Source organism: Natator depressus, chromosome 4, assembly GCF_965152275.1.
Source record: "Natator depressus isolate rNatDep1 chromosome 4, rNatDep2.hap1, whole genome shotgun sequence".
NCBI lineage: Eukaryota > Metazoa > Chordata > Testudines > Cheloniidae > Natator > Natator depressus.
This window is the reverse complement of record NC_134237.1, coordinates 41,545,254-41,566,378: the sequence shown is the minus strand read 5'-3', so window position 1 is coordinate 41,566,378 and position 21,125 is coordinate 41,545,254. Positions and strand designations below refer to the sequence as shown.

At 39.3% G+C, this 21,125-nt stretch overlaps 1 protein-coding gene across 2 annotated transcripts in view; it reads right to left on the bottom strand.

The window, feature by feature from the left end:
- Positions 1 to 12,193: 12,193 nt before the first annotated feature.
- The window catches only part of AFG2A (AAA ATPase AFG2A), a 305,716-nt gene continuing 296,784 nt past the window's right edge, over positions 12,194 to 21,125 (bottom strand). For both annotated transcript variants that reach the window (XM_074950826.1, XM_074950828.1), the window contains exon 16: positions 12,194 to 12,963. In XM_074950826.1, the coding sequence (XP_074806927.1) occupies positions 12,787 to 12,963 (177 nt within the window). In that variant the 3' untranslated portion in view covers positions 12,194 to 12,786. The remainder of the gene's footprint in view (positions 12,964 to 21,125) is intronic.

The following is a 21,125-nucleotide window of genomic DNA, read 5'->3' as shown; positions in this document are numbered from 1 at the left end:
CAATACATTTTCTGTACACTGAATTTCTGATGCACCTAAGCATGATAAAAAAGTAAAATATGCATGCTGGTTTTATTGAAAGTCTCATAGTAAGTCAGGTAAGTCATATGCTCGTATTTTATTAGTGGCAACAACAATTAGTATGAAAAAGTAATAAAAAGCACGCCACTGTCAAAAAAGCGATTTTTAAGGCTATCAACCATCATCATATTTTCTTTTAATCTTGCTGCCACAGAAAAAAATTATGCGCCAATTACTGACTCTGGATGAAATATGAACCACTTACTGTCTTATTTTCAGTGTTGCTGAGCAATTGTGACAACAGTGTGTTTGAAGTGCTCAGCACCTCTTAAAATCAGGTCCTTACTGAATTTTTCTAATGCAACAATGGAGATTTCTTAGATCTACCTGTGCAGATCTTGAAGAATGTTTGGTTTATCCTCAGTACCAAAACTGAAAATACTACCAGAGCACCAAATGGCACTAGAACAAGTTCCCTAGCTTTTATTGCTCAACCATATTAGATCATTAATATTGCATTTCTACTGGCAGTAATGGTCATATTAAAAATTAAAGAGAATTCTAGGCTCAGACAACTGAAAAAAGATTAAACTTTTTGAAGGAAATAGAAAAGAAATATGGCACTCCATTAAGAAAGTGAAATTATTGGGAATACTTGAGAATCCGCGAGCTTTGGTGGGCCATTGAAAGTATTGAAATTAATACTATTAAATTAAATCTTAAAATATTTTGTAACAGTACATTTTGCAAGCTAGTAGGACACTAAAATATTTCTCGTATAGGCCCTGAGGGGCCCACGGCTGCAGGCCTTGTGGCCCTACCCCAGAAAAGGGCAATGGAGAGGTCCTCTGAGCTGTCTAGAGGGGCTGTGTGGGAAGCAGCCAATCAGGGCCCAGCAAGCTAGTATAACAAGAGCTGCAGGGCCAGAGAGAGTTCAGTTCCTTGCTAGAGCTGGAGGAGCATGGATGGTGTGTGGTTGGCTGAGGGAGCTGCAGGATCTCGGATGAGGTACTGCTGCCGGAAGCCAGGGAGAGTGAGAAGGAGCCCTGAGCTTGTTGCGGGGACTCCATCAGGACAAGGCCTTGAGGTAAGGGTGAAGACGGCATAGAGCCATGGGGAAGTGGCCCAGGGAATTAGCACAGCAGCGCAACTTAGACAAAGGGACACAGCAGACAGCTGCTATCTACAGGATCCCTGGGTTGGAACCCAGAGTAGTGGGTGGGCCTGGGTACCATATTAGTCGCTGAGGAAGTGGCCTGGACATCGAGGCACCCCCAGAGGTGGGAACTGAACTGCAGCAGCCCAGCTGGAGAGTTGTGGCCAGAAAGGCCCCAAGAGGACAAAAACTTTGTCATCAGGAGGGAGCTCTGGGGCACTGCTCTATCCCGGAGCAGGGACAACTTGTGGGAGACATTACAGGGGGCATTGAGAGAGACTCCTTTGGACTTGTACCCCAGAAGGGATTTTGCATTGCTTTCGTCACATAGACAGACTGTGTGTGACTCGGCTGGAGGGCTGAGTCACTGAAGACACCCCACAGAGATAGAGAGAGAGACCAGGCACACGCACTCGGCCAATGGGGCACTCATGAGAGGTTAGTACACCCCGTATCATCTTCTGGGAGCCAGAAGCTTAGGCAGAGTCTCTCTCTGGCTAGAGAGAGAGACAGGCCTGGCTGCAGGGGAACTTACCTGGGGACCGAGAGTAAGGCAGAGCTGGGGAAAGGCCTCAGGAGCTGGGAAGCCCTAGGCCAGCAACTCCCCAGGCTGCAGGGCCTGGTCCGAGGCCCATATAGGTATTGGGGTTGCAGAGGGGCAGCCTGAGGGTGGGTAAACACAGCCAGTCCAAACCCCTTGTTGCCTGTGATGATTGGCTTTTACACTGCAGTCCGTCCCAGGGCGCAGGGGCTAGACGGTGACTGGCAGTAGCCACGACTGAGGCGACGTGGGGATAGTGGGTGAGGGTTCCCCGGGGTGGGGAGACCCAGGGAGTGGGGGTACTGCCAGGGGGCAGCACCCAAGACAAGGGCACCGGGTCTGGGAGGGACATGGGGATCAGTGGTAAGGCGGATCACTGGCCTGCGGAGAGCGCTCTGGGCTGGAAATTGAACTAATTCCCAAGAATGACCAACAGGAGGCACCACAGGGGTGAGTCTGAACCTTTACAAGCACCCATAGGAACAATAATTCAAAGAAGAATAAGATGCCAAAAACAGTCCACACAAAAGGATTATTTTGCTGAAATTACCTGGTAAGACGCAAGCCTCTCTCTCTCTCTCTCTTTTTTTAAAAAGAAAACACTCCATCATAGCTAGACTTTAGTCTGAAACTAAATTCTGTTCCAACTCCCTCTATTTCCCCACCCAACTTTATACAGATTCTTATAACGGCTATGTACAGACTTGTATGAAACTCAGACTGACATGGAGAATTTCCCAGAGGAAGTTTAACAGTGATTATATAACAAGTTAAGTCTCTGAGCCTTTTTCATCAAGAGTTTATTACACTATTAGTTTATTCCTCTTAACTTAATCTCCAACAACCCTCTATCCTCTCTGCTCAAATAAACAAAGGACAAATTATATTTTTAAGAAATTAAAAACAAATTGATTTTGCTTGGAGCACTATTAGGCTGAAGATGTCAACACAGTTGGATTCTGCCTTTGGAAATCATAATGTTCATTTCTTGTTACATGTACCCCACATAAGTCCGTAGGAAGAATCTGGATGTGCTAAACCAAGACAAAAACAAGTTTCTAAGTAAATCTTCTCTCTAACATACACAGATTTTTAATAATTATATAGTGTAACTTTATGTTGATACAGTACTTTCAACCAGAGATCTCAAAGTACTTTACCATGAAGGGTAAGTATAATTACCTCAAATTTACTGAAAGAGAAACAGTCTCAGGAGGTAAAGTGACTTTCCCAAGCTGACGGTCAGTGACAGAGTAGAATACAGCACAGGTCTCCTGACTCCCAGCTCTGTAGCTTTTCTACTGGACCACAGGGGCTTTTTAGCCAGTGGGAAAAGTAGCCTAGAAGGAAAAATTGAAGTTGTTTCATTGATTAAAAGAAGTTTAATTCGCAAAGGAAGGAAACCTGCCCAAACATAGTTATTTTTATCCCCGTAAAGAATACTTTTTAAATCATGTGAGTAATTAGATGTTGGATAAAATTTTCAGGTGCCATTGGGAACCCAATTTTACTTACATTTTGTATGCATGGATGCATTTTAATTCACCTGGGAGAACAGCAATTGGCTTGAGATCAACTCAGGAAAAACAGAAATGATGCTTGTACAAAGTAGGAAACTGAGGAATTTGACAATGATCAAGTGCATCAGATTGTGGTGGTGGTGTGAATTCTGTGTCTCAGTGGATTCCTTGCTACTCCTGGACACATGCATTGTCACAATGGTGAGAAAAGACTTCTCTCTCTTTGGCCTAATTAAGAGGCCTTGCTCACTCCTCTCTGATGAGGACCTATCTGCAGTGAGCCATGCTTTCGTCTCCTCCAGAGACAAATATTGTATCTCACGATCAATGGGGTTGGATCCAACTGCTGCAAAAAGCCTGAAGTTGGTGCAGTGTGTATCAACATGCCTCATTACAAAAGCCAACTTGAACATACCAAGCTCATGCTTTGCAAACTCCACTAAGTTCCTTATTCAGTTCAGTGCAGAGTTCAAAGTCCTGATGGGTCTCGATTTACAAAGCTCTTCATATACCTGGACCTAGATATTAGACACTGCTTTACATTTCATAGTCCTCTGAGACAAACAAGTTCCATTGGGATGATGCAGAGGATTAGCCCAGGTACTCATTATGAGGCACTAGAAACAGAATATTCTCAGTGGCAGGATCCAGGCTGTGGAACTCCTTGATGCAAAAGGTCAGACTGAGCCCAAGCCTGACCATGTTCATTTCAGGGTATACAGAACACTCCCATGCAAAGCCTTCTCCAAAATGAGTTTCTATGCACTTTCATTTTGTGCAGTGCTTAGATACTGTAGCTTAGATAGGCGCTACAGTAGATAAAAACCTAAGATATATTTTTGCTTTATCTTACACCAATATTTTTAAATTTTTTTTTAAAGGCCTTATAAAAATTGTGCATGAAATTGGAAGATTTTTAAAAGTTGCCTAAGAGATTTAGGAGATCAAGTCTCTTAGGCTCTTTTGAAACTCTCCTCTTTAGTGGAAAATATAAACTAGTCACAAGTTTTTGTTTGCTTGTTTGGGTGTTATACAAATCCCTCCCCTCCACTTTTTTACTACCCTCCCTCTTTTTTCTAAATGGGAAAAAAAAAAGCAAAAAAGTAAAATTGTTAGAGCAAATGGGACTCTTCCCTCAGCATTTTGAACGAAAAAATTGAAAATTTCAAAAAACATAAATTGTGTTTAAAAAGTTTGAAATAATGACATTTTTTCTGAGAGAAATTTTGCCTTCATTAAAATCCCTTTTGTTAATGAAAAGACTGGTTTGTAAAAAAAAGGTCAACCAGCTCTCATAACAGATTAAACCTATACACGCTACAATGGGGTGGGGTTTGCTTGGGAAAGGGAGTAACAACAACAAAAAAGTAAAATCCAAGTTGGGGGTGACATTAAGATTCGAGGGGTCAGATATAGCCCCATTAGGGTATGTACATGTATTGGTCTGTGTGTGCAGATTTCACTTCTCTGCACTGGTGAGACCCACTGTATCCTCTGAGGAATGCACCCGTAAGTAAAGGAAGGCAATATATCCATTATTGCTATCCTTCAAACATCATGCCAGGGCAAGTTTAAAATTCACTGGGGTCTTCATAGAAGTCTTAGCACCAGAGCTGCAGTGAGATTGTGCTAAATCAGTGCATCCTATTGCCTTGAGCAGCACCCTTCTTCAACCAACACCACCCATTTTTAGGGGCTGTGCAGCATCTCTAAAAAGGGGAGATTGTGACAGTGGATTTTCTGGCTTTGGGGAAAAAAGGCCCAGCAAGGTCAGTGTCCAGAAGTCAGTGTCAGCCTCTGTGAAGTTAGCTCCTAAATCTGAAAGAACCAAATATTGTAATGTTTGCAATTGCATACTTACCTGAACACAAGTATTTAAAAGAATCAAGCAACACACGTATCTGCTAATCCAGCAGTGATTGGGTTAAAAGGGGAGAAATAGAATTCTAATCAGTTTGGGGCTAGCAGAGAATCACACTTGCTAACACAGAGCCTGAATGACCACAGCCTTACTCCAGTTAATGCCAGTGAAACCACACTGAAATCAGTGCAGTAAACTTGAGTGATGAATCACACTTCCAGTGAAACAACAAAATAGTCCTCATTTGACTCCACATGGTGTTTCCCCCCTTCCTTTTTAATGTTTAAATCACAAAAGTGTTTAATATTAGGATAATCCTCTTGATTCCTATGCTCATTTCCCCACCGTTCCCCTTCCCCCTTCTTTTTTTTTAAAATAGGGGTTTAATATTAATGCACTCCTAATTCTGATACTTACCTTTCCATCACCGATCAGACTAGTTATCTGAAAAATCAGCCCCAGACCAATTAAGTTTGGAAAGAGCAAATCTCCATCAGTTAGATGTTTTAATTCTCTCTGTGAAGTGCCAGAAGAGGCCTAACAAAGCTGTATGTGCTCAATTGTGTTATCAAGGCACTTGGCACTACCAGCTGATTCTTGATTACCATTCATCCCAAAAGGAAAATAAACACCCTTTTGTAATGAAAATGTAACTGGTTACTACCATGTGTTACATGTTCACAAAGTAGCTTTTTACAGAATTACATATGATGAAAGCATGGAAGTGGAATCAGATTGAGGTAACCAGTTGTTTCTACACTTTTCAGAGGGAAAGCAAGCTTAACCAAGATTTCACCAGTGTGATAGAAAATGCTAGATGTGTTATACATTTGTGGATTAAGTGTTAGTGAGCTCCTTAAACCAAACATTAGTGACAACATACAGTTAGCTTAAATTGTATAGGCTATGGGTGAATGCACCAGGACCATAGTAACTACCTTAAAGCAAACAATATTAACAGGATCAGTTTATCAAAACCAAAAAACAATAAAAACCACCAAAATGCTTTTGCACCATTATTTTTTAAGGAAACTGCTTATTATCTCTGCTGTATAATAAATGCAGAATTTGCTGGTTTGGCGGATTAATCCCCATTCATACTGGGGGAAGCATTCCATGACATTAAAGGATTTGTTTGTTTGCTAATCTACTTCAGAATCCATAGGCCTTTAACACACACACTATATATAGGAATCATTTTTACTCTTGTGACTGCTATTATCAATATCTTTCCATTTAAAGGCACAGTACACAGGATTAGAACAGTACAATAGAGAGAGCACTGTAACTCCACTCCCCAAAAAATGTTTTAGCAATTTATTCCATTCTCTTGCCAAACCCCATTTTAGAATTCCTCACATCAGAGAAGGGGAGAGCCTCAATAGACCTACCCCAAGAGCCCCTACAGTAGCATTTGGATGTCCTAGTGCTGCAGATCCCAGTTCTGTACTTGCATCTTGAACTCACAGATAGCATCTTTAATGCTGAAGGGTACCAGAGCTCTTTTACACACACAACTGATATACAAAGCTACACACAGAGATCACTTCCCCAACAGCGAAATGAAAAAGGTGATAAGGCAGAAGGTAGAAACTGCTAGACACAGTTTCTGATCGGAAGAGAAGAATACAGTAGCTTTCCAAAAATGCCTAGATAGGTAGGATATAATTACACAAGTTGGTGAAAACACAGAGGGTAGAGGCGTTAACCTCTTAGTGCCACAGCTTGTAACTGAGTGCAAGTGGTCAGTACCTTATTTTTCATATTTCATTTGAACAGCATGCCCCCAGCAGCATAATACACCTTAACATCATGTTGGGACACTGGCTCAATACTAGTCGAAAAGGATGAGTGCCACTAAATCCCCAGTACCATCTCATGCAACACTTCCATTTTCATTGGAGAGCTGTCATCCAAACACTGACTAGGACTGTCCTTACTTTAATTGTTAAAAACACTTAAATCATAGTCTGCAATGGTATGGCGGAAGGGTTTATTTGAAAAACATACCTCTCCTCCAGCCTTTTGCAGAACACTGGAGTCAATTTATTAAAATCTGTAGAAACAAGTGACCTAGTTTAAAATATTGCGCACAGAAACAGGATAAAGCCCTGCAGAAAATGCATGGTTAGGCTTCCTAAATTGAAGATTAATAAATGAATAAATGGAAGTTGCAGAGACAGCAGACACAAATCCAAGATTAAAACTTCTTTTCAGTTGTAACACTAATAAGCATTATTTGTCTTCCCAATGTTAACAATACCAATCAAAACTGAACCTCCTTAAAACAACTGCAACTCTGCATGTCTCTGCCACCTACACATTAGAAATCAAAAATGTTCTTTATCTGAATTTATACACCAGATAGAGTACTTTAAGAAATCGTCCATTTTTAACATTTAAAGTGTTTTGCCGTTCTTTACTTACAATAGTTTCTTCTGTATCAAAGGTGGAAAAAAGGGTTAGCCATGAGCAGATTTTGAAGTACATTTTATATCATCTATGTCTCTCTCTCTATAAAAGGCTAGTGACTAACTACAAATATAAAACTCATATTCTAGACTGGAGGCCCAGATTTTCCATTGCACACAGTATCTGCTGTGTACAGCTAGGAAGCTGCCAGGGTCATAAAGAAACCAGCTGCATTTCCCCAGAGGCAGGGTCCATGCTGAACCTGACCTCAGCACAGTTTAGAGCAACTTTGAGATGCTTTAAGGTATACCATTTGGTTACGCTGCCGAGGGGCCAGTATACCAGCTGAAAGTATTACTCCAGCCACCTCCCCGTCTCACCCTTCACATGTCACCAATGCTGAGGTTGCATGGAATGGTGGTGGTGTAGGAATGGGCTATGTCAGCTCAGGAGATCAGCTGGTTTTATGGCCCTTTCACACCATCAGAAGAAGAGAACATGGCTTAGGTTTATGCACACAAGCTAGGGTTCTAAAATGTGAGAACTAAAGGCACAATGTACTTGAGACAGATTTTCAAAACGTGTGCATAACAATAAAACTTTGCAATTATGTAGACCCTTGCATCTGAGGAACTCAATGTACTTTAAACACCTGGCCAAATTTATCCATGGTGCAATTCCTTCGGCTACAACGTTGTGAAAGAAGAATAATGATTATGTAAAGACATACAATGATCTGAAAGAGAGCTGAATAAGAAAGGAGACTATTTTTGACCGTGATTCCATGTGATGGGAAAAATAGCAATATTAGGAAATCCTTTTAGAAATTTGCTGCATGTAATTTTTTTGAGATTAATCAGAAACCAATTATTTAGTCATGATATGGTAAAACCAGTATTTTATAAAAGTAGGTGTGTAATTTCTCAGATTATATAGAAGGCTGGATTAAGGGGTTCCCTCAGAAGCTTTAGAGAAATTCAGTTATGTGTCCAAATTTGCTGTGTTTATATTACATGAGCCAAACCTTTTACATTTGTCCATCATTAGATTGGCCAATTTGTTTGGGATACTCTGGCCAAGATTTTCAACAGTGACTAGTGATTTTGTGAGCCTCAATTTTTGGCTGCCCAAATTAAGACACCTAAAAGGGGCTTAGGTTTTCAGAAAGAGCTGAGTACCCAACCTCCGAAAGTCAAGTTCCTTTGAGATGTCTCATGTTTGGCACCCAAAAATATTGAGCCACTCCAAATCACTGAATACTTTTGCAAATCCAGTTTTTTAAATGCAATATTGTTTCATCCACTGAATCACCTCTTGCTCCATGAGGGCCAGACACAAATGTGTCCAATAGTTCTAATAAATCAATATGTCTACCGGGCCAATTTTCAGTGCCTCAGTGGTTTTTCCTAACTACCAACTTGCAGTGCTCACTTCCCTCAGACTACTTCATTTTACAGACCCACACTCACCAGCACTGCTCTCTCATGATTCTCATCTACACTCCATAAGCACTGAGTTTGAAGCATGCGCTATAAGAAAACGTATTCTCCTATAGTTCTTCAATACCTCTAACCAACATATGCTTAATTATGGGAGTGCTTTGCTTGATATAGGTTTCTGAAGCAGAAGTGCAGTTTGATATTTAAAATGAATAGAGAAGCTAAGAGATGAGACCCAGAATATATAGGCCAGAAAAATCAACTTTAAAAGATTAAAAATTCAGTAGGACAGATAAATTTAAATTATATATTCTTGAATAATCTTCAAAAATAATCTCTAATCTATCCCAAAATTTTTCCCTTAGCATGCGAACCAACTACACATTATGTTCTATTCTCATTTAGAGATTCAAGGAAAATCATGCTAATATACTACATTCTTTTTCCACAGAGTTAAAAAACTGTACATTGTACCTGCAGTGAAAATCTGTTCCATGCATTAGGGAAAATACAAGATTGGACTTTTTTCAAATTAAGTAAAGACATTTTAGCATTTTGTTCATTTTTGGCAAACCAGCTGAAAGACATTTTACACTATTCACAAGATGTTGTTATTGGAAGAAGTCGTTAAATTTTGTATTTAAACAAAGTTTGCCTGAAACATTGACAAGCCGATTTAATGTTAACAATTCCACAACTCAAACAGTGTCTGAGCCAAAGATAAGCTCCAAAAGATAATTGGGGCAGGGGGGACAGACAGAAAAGCCTTATTCCTAAAGAATATCAGGAAATAAGTACTGAAACTACTTCTAGAAAAGGGGAATATGACCTTTTACATGGTGGGTTTTTCTTGTTCACTAAACCTGTAATTATGAAAATTAAATCATACAAAAGTACCCAAACAATATGAAGGGGAGTAACTCACTAGAAGCAAGGACCTTCAGAGTTACAGGTAAAATTCCATCTTTAACTTACCCTTTGGTGTGGAGATACTAAGGTTTATATGGTCTCCTACAATTAAGAGATTAGTGCAATACCAAGAGATGATATAGTGAGCGAAGCATGATCTGAAAAGTTTAGATCTCAATTTCATGTGTTAAAAATGATCATTTAAAAATAATTCATTAGCAGAGAATACCCTTGGAATGCTCTGTCCTATTGTGTCCTCATCTATTAACTCCAACAACAGTTGCGGGCACTGTGCATGCTACAGGATCATGTTCTCTGGCATGTAAATTTAAGCTACACACAGCAGCTGTTTTGGCAAAGTATTTTCCAAAGCACTTTCAAAATGGTTGTGAAGTTCTTTTGTTGCCGATGAGCTTTCATCAAAATTGTTTTCCAACACAAAGTGCCTGTTATTTTTCCAGCATTCTGATTAAATGGTACAATGTTGCTGTTCAATTATAACATTGGACTGTACCTTTCATATGGAACTGGGTATACGCAATCATACATTTCTTTATATCTCAAACTATCTACTATCAGGAGTAAGCAAGTTTTCAAGTGGCATAAATTTACCTGAGTTTTCCGCAACAAATATTTAGTTGCAAAACAGAAATATTTGATGAATTTCACCAATTTGCCATATTTAAAAAAAACAAGTTACAATAAAACTTAAATTGCCTTTTCTATTCTACAAACCCAGCAAAAAGAGGAATATTTCCAGTTTAACATTTATTAATTCACACAGCTCTACATCAGAATACGTGGTACAATGAGGGAAGTGAAAGATGGTGCATTTAATGAAGAATTCTAAGGGAAGATTTTCACAGGCACAATTGGTGGCTGGGTGCCAGATCCCATCTCTTCCCCAATGCCTGATATTCCAATTCTGCAGCCTTCACAAGAAGTAGAGATCACATGTTTCTTTCTCCCAGTCCAGGTCCTCATTTTGGTCCCTGTTACCATGATATCTGAGCACTTCCCAAGAAATGGCAACAATGATTTCTCTCATCCAGATCAACATGTAGATATTTAGAGGCCAGATTTGTGAACTGTGTTAGGTTAGGACTACGTTTTTCCTCCTCTAATCTCTCTCAGTTATAGAAATCTGAAACTTTACTTGTAGCAAGAGTAAGTTAAATAGCGGGCAGATGTGTGATTTTTAAGGTAAGAGTAGCCCCTTAAAGACTATATTTAATGAGAGAAACTGAACAAAACAAAGAAATCATCTGAATAAAATCAAAAGCTTATTTCTTTAAAAAGAACAGAAGGGGTGAGCATAAACAGACATAAAACTCTTGGATAAACAAATATTGAACTACCATAAGAAGCCAAATTCTTCAAAACCAACAATAAATCCAAAAAATAAGCCAAAAGGTGATAAAATCTGAAACTATTTTACTTGACATCAACAGGTAACAGCATGATTTGGCTAATGCTTCGACCCCGAAGGGTCTTCCGCTTAGCTGGAAGAAACATTAGCCAAGCCATGCAATTACCTGTTGAAATAAAGTCAGATCCTTTCAGTTTTTATCACCTTTTGGCTCCCCCCGCTTTTAATTATTGCTTTTGATTGATCTGCCTTTCTAGTCATATCTGGTATACAGTAGCTCATTACCCTGAAAGTAATTTTACCTGATCAGCTTGTTTACTGAAGGTACAAGAATACATGTCCAAGAAACAACCTGCCGTGGTTTCAGTAAAAAAAATCAGTGATGAAATAGGTTGAAAAATCTGTATCTGTACCCCCACATTTTTGTGGCCACTTGCATCAGTTCTATCAACTAGATATTTTTACTCATTGGATTTTCTAGGAAATTCCAAAGATTTTTGGTGGTCCAGTTTAAATGCACATTTTTTCAAGTCTTACTCACATACACCGTATCAAGAAGTAATTAACATCTCTCAACTTTTTCCCATTATGTTTTACAATGTGTCCTCTATAGATCAAGGTACAGTGCTTGGTAGATTAAATATCAGATCAAATACCATCTCTCTCTCTATATATATATATTATAAAGAGAAAAAATTGTACATAGATCTGTAAGAAATGTACAATTTTCCCAATCAACAAGATACTCAGATATTTTTTTTTTAAATAAAAAAACAAACAAACCCTCTCTCTCTGACATCTGGAAATAGTTATAAATTAACCACAAATTAAAAACAGTCCATTTTCCCAATCTTTATAACAAGCCTAATGTATCCTTCTAGTTTATATTCCTACCTTATAATATAAGGAAAGGGAAGATGTCCAAGACTGAAGTTAAACATTGTGCTGTGATCAATTAGGAACACCTTAAGTTTGGGGGGGCGGGTAGGGGGGAGAGAGAGGAAAGCTGAATGTTTGGCAGGCTTGTTTGGCAACTTCTTTGAATGTCATAAATCAAAGATTTCAGAATATTTTTCAGCATGTATTCATGCCACTCCCAGTCTCTGTGATGCTCCTTTGTGTGGAACTGGACAACCAGACACACAAAGATTAAGACTGTAGGGACACTTGTTGCTGTTGCAGATGTTTTCAAGGAGACCATCAAGGATAAGCCTAAAAATTACTGAGTGGAGAGTCCTTTCTTTTCCAGACTGATATGTATTTGCAGATAAAAGTGATTTAAACCAGAAATCGGAATTATAACAACACAGATTATACCATTTTATTATAAAGTACAAAATTTTCAACCACTTCCACTGCATTCACATAGTTCACAATCGACACAAAATACTTCTACTATGAAATTTCTGAAATGGAGTTCATTTTAGACATTCCATTTACAATAAGAAATTCCTAAACTCTCAAGAATTTAAAGAAAATTTGCTGTATACAGGTGAAATGAGCGTGTGTACACACACACACACACACATAAGTGAGTGCAAATGCACATATTCATTTCTCAAAGTGTATGTAGTCCACTCTGCCGCTGATAATCTTCATAAAACTGTCTTAGTGACTCAGGAATTCTAGGGGTCACAATACTCAATGCATGTTGAAAATGTCGTCCCATAATACATTTGGCCTGGATATCTTCCTGGAGGGCTAGAAGGGCTGCTTCTCTGCAGACTGCTGTTATCTGTAAATGAAAAACAAAAATAATGTACACACCTTTTTTTTTTTCAATCTGAAAATTCACCTTTGTTTCCAGACCAAACATGATCTGAAGCAAAACACGGCAAATGAAGTCATCACAGAAGAACGTTAGTATATGCTGATGGCCTGGTTTTTACAGTGGCTCAGCTTCTAGTGCTTGTTTTCTATTGAATGGGAGTCGTGGGTGCTCAGCACCTCTGAAAAATGTAACTATAACAGATTGAACTTAAAACCTCAGTCCATTACACTTCAAATCATAATGTCACCATTATTTCTAATTTAATTACCATATGCTGCTCTAGTGTTTCTAAACTCTGTACAACACCTGATAAATTAAAAATCCAATGATCAGTGACAAACAATCTGACACATGTCTCTGTCGCTAAACCAGAAGAATAGATATTCCAAATTCCTGTGACCACTTTCCTCCTTAAAACCTCGGTTGGGAAAGTAGTAAATACAACTAATTCAGAGAGGAAAGCTGGGAGAAGGAAGGAAGGACAGAGAGGTGTGTAGAAGGGGAAGAGGGTTATGGTCTCATACTCTGAAATGTGTTTTTAAACTCTCTGGACTTCAGACAGCGGAAACAGACTGATGACAGTGTCACTCTAAAGACACATTACTGTGGTGAAAAGAGCTTGTGGAATGAAAAGAGATATTGTGATTTCCAGTGCAACAGGGAAAACAGTGATTGATATTGACTGCACCCTTATATCTGTAAATGAAAGAGCCAGCCTGAAACGCATTTGTCCAGCCATTCAGCATATTTTCTCTGTTTGTTCACTTACTGAAAAGAGCTCCACTGCTTATACTGGGCTAAAGCTGTTAGTAGCTTTTTAGAGGGTTTAGCGGCATGTTTAGGAAGCTTTCACAAAAAAACACGCATGGATTTAGATGGCTTTGTCCAGTTACAACAATATTACTATTAGTTCTGTGCTCCTCTAATGAGCAGTGAAGCTAAAACACTGCTGTTATGTATTTTAATGCTTTTCAGTAGCGCAGGGACACTGAATTGTTGAAGGATTGCTGAGATGTAGGGCATCGACTTCTTACAGAGCTAAATAAGACCTTGCAAAGTTCTAGAAACTAATGTAAATATCCTGACCATTACACTCATATTTTCTAGTAGAAGGGGAATATTTCCCAATTCCTATCTATCGCAGTTATAAAGCTACTTCAAATTAAATAAAACCTTTAGAAGGAGAGCAAACACTATTGTGAAATGGTAGACTAAAAACAGGCCTGAACCAAAACCACATCCAAAAAACCCACCCTGAACTTTGAAATAATGTGGATCTTTGAAGTTCAGCCCTTTTCTCCCTAATACACAGTATGCCACTGCATTAGTTTTTCATTATACCAAATGGAATAACTCATTTTTACATGTTGATAATTTGTTTTCTAAAGTCTTTTCAGATCCACCAATGGAGAAACAAAGAACTACAGATTGTGCTTGGACAAATCTGCCTATAATGATCATTAATCATCTAGAACATTAGAGCTACTGAAGCAAAATATCACTCAACCAGCAGAAATCCAATGGTGAATGGCTTGTGTATTTTTTACTGCTGGAAGCTCCAATGTAGGACAGAGTGAGGAGGAGCACTGGTTTGGCAGATGTAATAAGACTTTAGAAAAAGAGGAAGCAAACGTTACTACTTTATCTCCCTCTGTTTCACTCATATACTGATATATGGAGGAGGAATTTGCCTACTAGCCAATACTTTCAGTGGTTTTTATGTTGCCTCTAGGCTCCTGCCAAGAATATCAGCAACAGTGACCATAATTAACTTTCAAAGGCTACGGAGTTCTTTTGTTTCTAGTTTTACTCTTAAGGACAGTGCAAGAAAGCTTCACAGTATTTGAAAATTATAGGATATAAACAAATCCCACTAAATCAATAAATTTTGTTTGATTTTCAGGACTATTTGAATTGCTCAGATGAGAAAAGCAAATAACTCAAAAAAATAATTTATTTTATTAATTTTGCCTCTTCTAGTTACAGTCAAAACTCAAACTTTTTATTATTCAGAACTGTTTGACTAAATCTGGCATAATATAATTATGTACATTATCATTAATTATGTACAATAATCATTAATACTCCAAGGCTTTCTGTTACTCAGTATTCAAAATGTAGGGCATTGTGATTGGTCATCTAAATTACATGGTATGAGTTATAGTCCATTGCTGCCTTAGAATATCAGGTGGGTGAAGTGGAGGATTAAGGAAAGCAAATTTGAAGTAAGTTTCAAGTATGCAAGCTTAAAATATTCTTCCAACAAGCATTCTCACTAGTAAAATTCAACCCTATGTACACTTGTGGAAAGAGAACATAAAAGTAATTTGAAATTGAATTTGGTTTGATAAATTTACTTGCATTATTTGCCCAGCTCTATGATTCAAGTGCATATTATTACAGGTTCTCCAGTTCCTTTGCCTACCTGAACAATTAGTATTAGATTGCACAATGCAGAATGGAGTGAGACAAAGAGAAAAAGGAAGAGAAAGACCCCAGAACCAGTAGAAGGAAAGAGAGGGCTCAACAGCTTGCTCTCCCCCCATACCAGGAGGCCACATAAACCCTACAGTTGCAGGGCTAGTGGGATGGAGGGATTTTTGAAAGAAAGTTGAAGAGCCTGGAAGCAAGCTTCTCTCCAAACCTGGCAGAAACACACCAGGAAATCTGGTGGAAATCAATGCTGCTGGGAGGGGTTTGGGATGCAGGAGGGGGTTCCAGGCTGAAGCCGAGGGGTTCAGAATGTAGAAGGGGGTTCTGAGCTGTGGCAGGGGGTTGGGGCACAGGAGGGGGTTCAGGGTGTGGGCTCTGGGAGGGAGTTTGGGTGTGGGAGGTGGCTCAGGGCTGAGAGTTGGGGCACGGGTGAGGGCTCTGGGAGAGAGTTTGGGTGCCAGAGGGGGCTCAGGACTGGGGTAGGGGCACGGAAAGGGGTGAGGGCTCTGGGAGGGAGTTGGGGTGCAGGTAGTGTTTCGGGGTGAGGGCTGTACGCGGTGCTCACCTTGGGCAACTCCCAGCAAGTGGCAATATGTCCTTCAGCTCCTAGGAGAAGGTACACCCAGGCAGCTCTGCCTGCTGCCTCCACCCACAGACTCTGCCCCTGCAGCTCCCATTGGCCATGGTTCCTGGCCAATGGGAGCTGTGGAGCTGGCACTCAGGTTGGAGGCAGCGCACGGAGCTCCCGTGGCGGTCCCTCCACCTAGGACCCAAGAGATACGTTGCTGCGCAGAGCCAGGTAGGGAGCCTGCCAGCTCCATGCCAACCAGACTTTTAATAGCCCGGTCAGCGGTGCTGACAGGAGTCACCAGGGTCTCTTTTTGACTAGGTATTCCAGTCAAAAACCTGACACATGGCAACCCTAAGCCTTGCAGGTCAACTTCCAGTATAGGAGAAATCAGTGACACAGAGTCTGAGTACATTCTAAGTGTATCTTGTTTATTTATACACATACGCCAGTCCTGGTCACAAACAGCACGTACGGTAATTTTTTTTCCAGGAATGTCAGTCCAACACCAATGCCTAGTTACCGGGGAGCAACTTTGCCTCCAGAATTGACTCTAATCAGAACCCAACAGTAAACACTCCTTCTGCTTGCATAGGTCTCTCTCCAGCCAGAATCGTGTATGATCAAGACTACCAACTACCACAAACATTCCTTCCAAGAGTAAAAACTTGCTCACACACCAAGGAAAGGAACTTGGAAGACTATGTATAATAGCACCACCTGCTGACATCTACCACAACAATATGAAATGACTGGATGCACTGCAAGTGAAATGTGGTTGCTCATGCAACACTTATAATTTTTATTTTGCCAATTTTAGCAGTCTCCGGAATTGGGAAAATGATGCCAGAAGAAATATAGATACTTACCTCTGTGTATAATGTAAACTAGTCTGAGATTTTCTAAGAACCACCTGAAATACAGTTCACGGAAATAAAGATTTTAGCACTTCCACTGAATTTCAGCAAAAGTCTAATTTATTCAACTAGAAATATGGGTATATCAAATCAACTGGGTCAAAAAATTACACCCTGACTACACTCAGAATCCCAAAGCAACTCTCTGTGTTCTAGCTCTTGTCCTGAAGAGTAAGAAAAGCTTCCTAGGAGATGGAGCAAATGACAGTCAGCGCTTGTCATCACAACATACTTCGTGCACCCAAACCTATTGTTTGCACATAAGAGGATTTTGGTCATGGTTTCTGTGGAAAACAGAAACTTGGACTTGGGTTTGGAAAAGGCAGAATTTTCTGTGTGTCTATGTTAATGGTAAAGTCTTGAACTGTTAAACAACTCGAGGTAGGCTCTCATTTCCAAAAATGACAGACCGAGAACATTAATTTATCCATGAAAGAAAAAAGATGTTGATATCTTTCTCCCTTAATCTTGAAATGACCATCACAAGAAGGAGATAGAAAAGAAATGTGACATAGAACAGAGCCTTTCTTTAGGGACAGCATGAACAGACTATAAGCAGGGCTAATGGGAAATGCAGATATACTTCCAGGAGATTACAAAAAATCAGGAAATCGTGAATCCACTGCTATCCTATTTAAAACTAGGAGCTCCCACCTGGAACTCTGTTTCACTACATGGAAATTCACTTGAAATTTCCCCTCAGACACACAAAAGAATTACAGTGGAAAGGGACAAGTAATCTTAAATATGTTTGGGCCATGTTATGTATATGTAAAATACTCTGCCAATTTTTCAGAAACACCTGGACAAGTTCCCACTATCTTAGGTATGCAAAGGGCACTCCCTAACTTTCTTAGGAAAAGGGATTTGATAGAGTTCTGCCACATTCTTCATCACCTTACCCTGAGTCTCACCAAATGTGGATGGAAACTGGATTTTTCCTAATGAGATGGCATATGAACACCTGTGCAACTACAAGTTTCTTCAGCGTTCCATGGATGCAATGAATCATTTGCTTTTTTCAATAGAAGTAATTTAAGGTTTCTTGTGCACTTATCCAATATTGTTTTATTGACAAAGGCCTAAAATTTAGGGAGGCATACAGCAAAGTGAGCAAATGAGAACAATAAAATAGTATGGAAAAATAATCCAAACAATGAATGACTTCATGCTATCACCATCCTATTAAAAAGAGCAAATTTAATACAGGCAAGTACAAGTATGTATCCTTTCAATAGCATGAAGGTCAGAGAAAAGCAATAAATAGATTATATAAGACAACTGCAGTCTTGGTGGGAGAAAGAAATTTCCCATGATATGAAATGTCTTGAGCACTGAACCTTAGGAAATCCAGTTATCCTATCTTCAAGTGCAAAAGGGCAAAAGAGCCAAGTGTGCTGGACTTCGCATGTTATGAAAAATAAGAATAATATTATGTCCCCTTCAGAAAAGTGAAGTTATGGTAAAGCTACCGACCAACATATAGGATATGTAATACAACATAAAATGTAGTAATTTTCTTTGTCTGGCAGCATTGACTGGTAAAATGATGATGAAGACATTAATGAAAGTCAGAAACGACAAAGTGATTAATCAATTAGCAACAGACCAGGCAATATGTAATTACGAAATTATTGTAGAGGTGCAGGGCATTTCCTGGGTATTAGTAACCAGCTAGGAGGAGCTGAAGGCTTGAGGTGTAGCCGAAGGCTGTTAATCCCATATAGAACACAGAAAAGTATTTAAATTATTAGTCCTATTATAAGCTAAAACTAAAACAAATATTTACACATATGGGTTTTTTTTCCTAAATGGGATGATAGAGAACTACATTTCACATTAGTCTGACTGCTTGGATCATCTCTCAGAATATCATTCACTTTCTAATCACATTAATAAAACAGATTAACAAAAACATGAGGTGCTAACAAAGAAGCTGAACCACCCACAGGGAACTCTAAGCTCAGGAGGAAAAATAACTAATTTATAAATCTTACTATGCAAGTCAAGGAAGCTAGTTTATGAAATGACTGTATGAAAAAAGAAAAATTGTCACTTGCCATCTGAGCTGATACCCCCCACAAAGCCACACAGGATCTCACAGCTTATTACAAATATGATGGATATTAAAATAGAGAGATTTAAATCTTAACAATAAAATGAGCACCAGTTACTGTTCCTAAATAAGCATCACTCAGGATAACCCTTCCTCCCCCCAAACCAATGGTTACACTGGCTGATTCAACTTGGCTGACTCCCACCCATTTTGGCATTAAGCACCAACTCTTTTCCAGCAGGCTGAAAGTCCTTTTCAGCTTCTTTGTATTTAAAGTACTCTAAATAGCTTTCAAGAACTTTAAAAAGAAATGAGTTTCTGTGTTAAAGTCTGAGGTATTTTCAAGAAAGTGGTTTTGTTAACACACAGGCTGCTGGGAACACCTGTGAATGTTGAGTTTAATTGGGCTTCAGCTGGTGCTGATTGTACGTGGGTAACTGCCATACTGATTGGCTGGCTGCACACTGTTTCATTTTTCTTTTTTTCCTTCCTTTCTAGCTTGTTCCCCCGCACCCCCAAGTAGATGTTGTAAGGGGTTGTGTGTGAGAGGGATTAGGAACCTAAACCAGAATGGTATCCTGTGGTTTGTGAATAGTGCAAATTGTGGTGCTTCCTGGATGAAGACTACCTGAAAGACTGTTTCTGCATGGTGTGCACCTAACTAGGCGCACTAAAAGGAAGATTATGGATCTGGAGTGCCAATTTTCCCACTCAGCATTCAGAAGAGTGAAAAAGACTCATAAATGACATTTTAAAAAAGACATGAATAATCCCAGGGCCAAACCCTAGTAGCGAAGATCTATGTTTTTCCTCAGTCTTTTCTCATGCAAACTCCCATCAAAGTCAGGATGTCTGATTCTCCTCTCATGTAGTGTAAACAAGAAACGAATCCACTGTGTAAAACCAGAGTAACGACATGTCTATCTAGTGAATTAGTCTGCACTAGAGGGCTGTGTGTACTAGTATGTTGCGCCCAAACTGGCCCAGGCAGACCCTACTGGCATGCACTAAAAGTTCCCTATTGTGCATTTATGTACTACTGTTTGAACAGTATAGTAATTCTCAGTTGAAACAGTTCTACATTAATGTGCAGTAGGGAACTTTTAGTGCACACCAGCAGGACCCACAGAGGCCAGTCAGCTAGTGTGCACTGGAATCCACACCCCTCTAGTGCAGATTAATGCACCATATAGAGAAGCCCTAAGTGAGAAGAGAATCAGACCCATGAAGTTTGTCATGGAAGTCTCTTAAAAATCACAGATTAGAGAGCAGCCTGGCAGATGAACTGTGGCAGGCACAGAAGACAAGGAGGAGGCATGGAGACAGAGAGCGCGCTAATTGTGTGCTAAAATTGAACTTTGCTTCCCACTGATTCAATGAGAACCAAACAATAACTACGTATCCTTAGGTTTGGGCTTTTCATACAAAAGTGGGTAAAAAGTACATCAAGGTGCCCTGCAAACTCAATTTTCTTTAAAACAAGACTGAACCAAAATGCTTTTAAGTAGCTAGAAATGGAAGTTTTGGGTATCGTATTTGAAAATTAAAGGTTTTAAGTCAGTATTTGCATCTTACTGCAAATAATCTTGTTTTGTCTGCAAAAGAACCTCAGGGATGATAATGAATGCTGTTCCTGAATTTTTTATCTTCTCTTAGGTTATTATAATATTTTTACTCCTTTAGGAAAAGGATAACTCCAAAAGGGATGGAATAACTCTGATTATCCTGCAAAGTGTCCCCATTGATACAAAACCAGAAATGTTACTTAGATCAGTTACTCAAAAGATACATCAAATCCTTAGCAAGATATAAACAATCTTCAATCTCTTCATTATGCTGAATACAGTTCCTTTTTAAAAGGTTGTGTTCTATTTTTGGCAATTTTGAAAAAGTACTAATATATCACAAACATAGTGAAGTAAAAGTACATTCACAATACAGTTCACATTCTGTAAAGAATCTCGCTATCCATTCTACAAGTTCTTATACTATGCCCATCACTGTAGCACTGAGTGCCTACGGTAAATACCTGAATACTAAATTAGAGCCACAACTAGTTTACACAGATCTTGACCAGTAATCACTATTTTATATTACTTTCCTATGTCACAGTGGTGTTTTGACAATAAATACATTAAAGATTCTGAGGTTC